Below are 6,080 nucleotides of genomic sequence, written 5' to 3'. Positions count from 1 at the left end.
GTGGTGAAACCATATTGCTTTTTCTGATGTTTCTTCTTCTTCTTCTCCTCCTCCTCCTTCTCCTCCTGCCATTTTTTAAATGGATTCAGCTTCTTCATTTTAGGGCCCAAGGTCCTGAAATTTGGTATGGAGGTACAGTGGGCAAATACCCCTAGGCGTTTTTTAAATTATTGTGATACAGGCTTTTAGAATGGTTTTATTTGAGTTTTTTGGCTGTGTTATAGCAAATGTATTACTGTGTTAGGGTGCCTTGTTTACCACGTTTGGACATGAGTCATCACAATGGAATGCAGGGCATCAACCAATAGGCATGCAGCTTTCCTCTATACTTCTTGCTGATTGGCTGTTGGGATTTAACTTGATTAACACCTGCACAGAAGCATTTCCATACTGACAGTATGTCTGTATTCAAGTGTTTTGGTAGGTATTTCAAGCTTTCCTGCTCCAGCAGTGGAATGCCGGGCATGGACGTTTTTTTTTTATTTTGAAAATCAACAGTTTGCATTATGCAATTAAAAATCCTAACCAATAAAGTAGGGAATAGCTATCCAACTGTTGTTTTAGTTGTATTTTACTTCATATTATAGTTATATCAATGTAAATCATTGTTTTCCCTTGTGTTTCCCATTCTTTCCCTGCCATGTCGTAAAATGTGGTGAACCCATCGCTGTATTTGCTCCAAAGCAAATATTGGCCTTTCTAGTTTATTTTTGTGATACAGGCTTTCCCTGCCATGTTGTAATTGTGGTGAAGCCATCTGCTACATTTGCTCCAAAGCAAATGTCAACCTTTCTAGTTTCTTCCTTTGTTTTATTAGCCTGTGGCAATTTCTAGTGATCCAACTTGTACAATATAGTTTACCATTTTTTGTAAAACTTGCATGAGAATACTTATATTTTCAATGTAGAACGTTTTATCACTCAGGTGTCAGATCATGCACGGAGCTAGAAAAGGTTGATCGGCTCTAAAAATTTATGTCCCTTACAGCGGTCCACACACAAAAATGGCTAGGGTTGAGAAACAAGAAACACAACATTTTTTTTTCCTAGGCCTTCTTTAGCCTCCTTCGCAGTCTTGTTGGGCGTGGGCGTAATTTTTTCTCTGAGCGACGCTAGTAATATGCGGCCGCGAGGGACGATTTGCTGCCGAGGGACTTTTGCCACGGAGAGAACGAAGGTTTCCACACTCCAACAAGACTGCTTCCAATCGGCGAGTTAAAAGGACCTCGGATTAAGCCAGCCTTTCATAGAGGCTATTAACATGTTCGTGCAGGTCCAATTCACATGTTCGCGCAGGTCCAATTCACATGTCCGCGCAAGGGTAATTCATAGATACGCATGACACGCGCTCGCCTTTGTCAACGGTTGGTTTTATTAGCTTGCGTGACGTTATACATGTAGTCGAAGGTTCCAACAGAGAACATTGGTAATGTTACAACAAAGGCATTGCCGTGCATATTTAAGCGTCCCATGCAAACAAACCAAGACAATTTGCAGTACTATTTTTGCTGGTGAAATGTGCAATTCTTTCTATTACGCAACTTGCTGCGGAGCGGTGTGTTACCCTCCCATGGTCAGTGAGATCAGTGAAACAACATGGCGGCACTTTGTTTATCTGTCGACGTCCCCCAGCAATATCACAGTTTAGCTTGCGGGTTCCTGTGGTAGTGATTTGTTCAAAGTTGTTTTTCGTAGCAGCAATGTCTCCGGGATTTTGTTGAGTGGATAGGGCTGGGTTTTCGGGAATGGTTGGCGTTCTACCGACGGGTTGATCCGCGACCGCTGGAAAGTTACAAGTTTTGGCTCGTCGATCAACGGGGCGTGAACACCACCCTGCACTGGTGGCGTTTATTGCGGGAAGTTCACACATCCATGCCAATCGCTCCTAAATGTTTTTTGATAGCCCTTTTAACTCGCCGATTGGAAGCAGTCTTGTTGGAGCGCGGAAACCTTCTCTCCGTGGCAAAAGTCCCTCGGCAGCAAATCGTCCCTCGCGGCGGCATATTACTAGCGTCGCTCAGAGAAAAAATTACGCCCACGCCCAACAAGACTGCGAAGGAGGCGCGGAAACCTTCTCTCCGTGGCAAAAGTCCCTCGGCAGCAAATCGTCCCTCGCGGCGGTATATTACTAGCGTCGCTCAGAGAAAAAATTACGCCCACGCCCAACAAGACTGCGAAGGAGGCTAGGCCTTCTTATTGATGGAGCGAAAATGCTGCCAGTGCCACCTGCATGGAGGATCTGTGGGAGTACTCACTGGTAGTAAATCTCACTGGTTTAAAAAAAAAGCGTGGGTTCAGGGTAATACCGGTATGTACATACATAGGTGTGGGTGTGAATTAACAGATGGGTGTTAGATATCAGTATGCACAGGTGGATTGTAGGTGTTAGGCCACAGCAAGTAATTTTTATGGATCACATACATGGCCCAATCTCTGCCTATGATGACTGCATCGTTTCAAGCATGTGGTAGTAAATGTTTTAGGATGATAAATAACGAGAAACCTTGGTGGAATTGGCCAGTTTGCCATTGATTTTGACAGCATGACAGTCTTTACCAGGGCTCGAAATTCATTTTTGGTACACCCAACCTAAAATATTAGGTGCACAAAAAATTTTGTGTGCACCATATAAAACAAAACCTAATTACAGATCTTACTGCTCCTCTTCTGGGCTTGAATCTGAAATTGGGGCTAACTTACAACAAAGATTTTATCATTTTTCTGACACTTGTAATACTTGTTTGCCGAAATACCTTCAAAAATATTTGGGTGCACAGCTCCAAATTTGCACATGCACCCAGTATTTCGAGCCCTGCTTTACACAGTGTAAAATGCACCCAGTATTTCGATTATATAAAAAATATTTGGGTGCACAACTCCAAATTTGCACATGCACCCAGTATTTCGAGCCCTGCTTTACACAGTGTAAAATGCACCCAGTATTTCGATTATATAAAAAATATTTGGGTGCACAACTCCAAATTTAGCCTGGGTACCATCCCCAGTAGTATATTCGCAAACTCTATAACTGGGTCTGGACTTGAACACATATAAAACGATTGGTCATGACTTCACGTAATGAGCTAGCCCGAGCAGCGGGGCTTCATTTGATTGGCTGAGCCTCAGAGGCGACGGCCAATGGCGCACCTGCATTATTCAAGTGATGTTTGTTGTTTTGTAAACACAGATCTTCGCGCGAGTATTCCTTTTCTCGGTGCGTTCTTTTTTTACCGGTAGGACGCCCAAAACATTACGAACAAAATTATTCAATGCATCTTTTTGCTCGTTTTTGAGCGACGATATTCCGTCTAAATCGTCCAAAACGGACGTGATTGCAAGGTCAACATCAACCTCCGTGAGCTGAGCGGCTTGTGCGTTAGCCATGTTGATGATTTATCATGGAAAGACTGACTACGGCTATATCATGTGCGCTTTAGCGTTCGGTTCGCCGTCGGACATGTTGATGATAAGGCGTTCGGACGTTCGAACGGACGCTAACATCGCCGTTCGGACATCCGAACAGCCCTTACCTAATATGTACACACCCAAAAAAGGGCTTAGACGAGTAGGACCAATCAGCGCGCTCGATCAAAATCTGAACGAATATTTAGACTCCAGACGCTACATATGTGTTCAAGTCCAGACCCAGTTATAGAGTTTGCGAATATACTACTGGGGATGGTACCCAGGCTACTCCAAATTTGCACATGCACCCAGTATTTCGAGCCCTGCTTTACACAGTGTAAAATGCACCCAGTATTTCGATTATATAAAAAATATTTGGGTGCACAACTCCAAATTTGCACATGCACCCAGTATTTCGAGCCCTGCTTTACACAGTGTAAAATGCACCCAATATTTTGAGCCCTGCTTTACACAGTGTAAAATGCACCCAATATTTCCAGCCCTGCTTTACACAGTGTAAAATGCACCCAGTATTTCCAGCCTTGCTTTACACAGTGTAAAATGCACCCAGTATTTTGAGCCCTGCTTTACACAGTGTAAAATGCACCCAGTATTTCGAGCCCTGCTTTACACAGTGTAAAATGCACCCAGTATTTCGAGCCCTGCTTTACACAGTGGTGCCGGCTGGGTCACTTTGAGTCTACAGGGCAGTCTGTTGTAAAATGGTAGTCTCCTTTGCAGGTGCTCTGGGATTGGCCGTTTTTCGGGGGGAGGGGGGGATTTTCTGATCAAGCATAGATTGCATGCAATTATTATAGTTACTGTACATGTAGCTTGTTTTGGAACTGTTTCAAATGCTTGGAGTAAGAATTGATGACAAAAACGTACCAGGAAAATGCAGTCAATGTCAGCCAGATTTCCTCATCCAGAATATTTTCTGTTTTGTTGCCCTGAAATTGCAATGGGTGCATTTAAATTTTGGGGGGTCAGATAAGATGTAGCAGAGTTCAAAGGTTTGGGTGATCCATGTCAGAATAGGCCCCATTACTTATATGACCGTAGTAATTGCACCCCTCGGGGATGTCATCTATGTCAATCAGCAAAGAATCGTTACATAGTAACTCAGTAAGCCAATGCTGATCCTTTTTCTGATTGCAATTGGTTTCTACCATCTCTGATTTGTTCCCTTGGACCAAACCAATTTAATCAATTGGTTCTCAGATTTGTCCCTTGTAGGGGAATTTCCCTGGTACAATGAACCTGTAAATACTGTACATAGTGTCTGTCTTCCCTGTCACGACCAGTGGAAGATTTCGCTCTTCAGTGAGCTTAATTTAATCGAGATCACTTTCTGTCTTACTTTCTTTCTTTTGGCTCGTGCTGAGAGCATCCTTATGGCATAAAAGCAAATTGGCCATGGCCACTTAGACTAAGTTAAAGCCATAAATTAGATTAAGCTGCAGCTAAGATGTTAATGCATTTTATTCTAAATCAAAGGTTGCTTTTAATCGTAATCTTAATCTTGAGAGTCCTTCGTACGCTCTTTGATTGCATTTTATAACTTGTACTTGTAACTTTCAAAATTCAAATTTCAATGTCTTGTGACTTTCAAATTTCAAAATTCAAATTTTATGTATGTCGCAATTTCTGTGTGCATGCCAATTGATTGAATCAAATTGAATTAAACTGAACTTGATGCATACTTGTCCCTACAGGCACCCATGACTCCTTCAGTTTCTACCTGGACAAGACGTCCGACATCTCGCCCGGCGAGCCGCCTGAGATCAAGGCAGCCGTCATGATCATGGGGCAGGCTGGGAAGGACCTGGTGTACCGCTGGTCCGTCACGCAGGACATCTGCTTCATGGAGCAGCTCAACGACGGCGTGCGCTACTTCGACTTCCGCGTGGCGGGAAGAAAGAGCGACAGCTCGCTGTACTTCGTCCACGGTCTGTACGGTAACAAAGTCGAGACCGCCCTGCTCGAGATCGCCCAGTACCTCAACACCCACCCGAAAGAAGTCGTGCTGCTCGATTTCAATCATTTTTACAGCATGGTCGATTTTCACCACGAGCGGTTAATCGCGATCTTGAAGGAGATGTTTGGTCCGAAGCTTTGCCCGCGGATGGATCCCGGCGACGTGACGTTAGCAACGCTGTGGGAGCGCGGGCAGCAGGTTATTGTGTTCTACCACAACAGCGTCGCCGACCGGCACATCAACCTGTGGACGGGGGAGGCTATCGTAGCGCCCTGGGCGAATACGCCCGAGATCCCAGCTTTAGTTGAGTTTCTCAACACGGAAAAACGGCAGGAAACCAAGTTCTACGTTTCCCAGGGCGTCCTCACGCCGACCGCGGGAACTATCCTCGGCAACCTGAACGGGAGTCTGAAGGACGTGCTGGCGACACCCGTCATGCCGCACATCCTGAAGTGGCTGAATGGGAGAAGACCGGGGTCCGGCGCCCAGGGCGTGAACATCGTCATCGCCGACTTCGTGGATCTCGCCGAGTTCCTGCCAGCCGTCATCAACCTAAACTACAAGGAAACTCTCTAAAACTGGATCTCGGGGTCGGACAAGTTTTCAAACATCCACTTGTTCTATATGGTCATTTCCACTTGCCCTTGGCAACAGACATTTAACTGGCCAGAATTTACTGTAAAATCACTTCATGTTTT

General features: G+C 44.7%; 1 protein-coding gene across 1 annotated transcript in view; it reads left to right on the top strand.

Annotated features, from left to right (window-relative positions):
- LOC109476794 (PI-PLC X domain-containing protein 3-like) overlaps positions 1-6,063 on the top strand; it is an 8,669-nt gene extending 2,606 nt beyond the window's left edge. Inside the window, exon 2 of the mRNA XM_019777817.1 lies at positions 5,120-6,063. Coding sequence (XP_019633376.1) covers positions 5,120-5,958 — 839 coding nt within the window. The 3' untranslated portion in view covers positions 5,959-6,063. The remainder of the gene's footprint in view (positions 1-5,119) is intronic.
- The last annotated feature ends 17 nt before the right edge of the window (positions 6,064-6,080 follow it).

The sequence above is a fragment of the Branchiostoma belcheri genome, unplaced genomic scaffold (genome assembly GCF_001625305.1).
Source record: "Branchiostoma belcheri isolate BF01 breed outbred unplaced genomic scaffold, Haploidv18h27 scaffold39, whole genome shotgun sequence".
NCBI lineage: Eukaryota > Metazoa > Chordata > Leptocardii > Amphioxiformes > Branchiostomatidae > Branchiostoma > Branchiostoma belcheri.
This window is presented reverse-complemented; position numbering and strand designations above follow the sequence as displayed.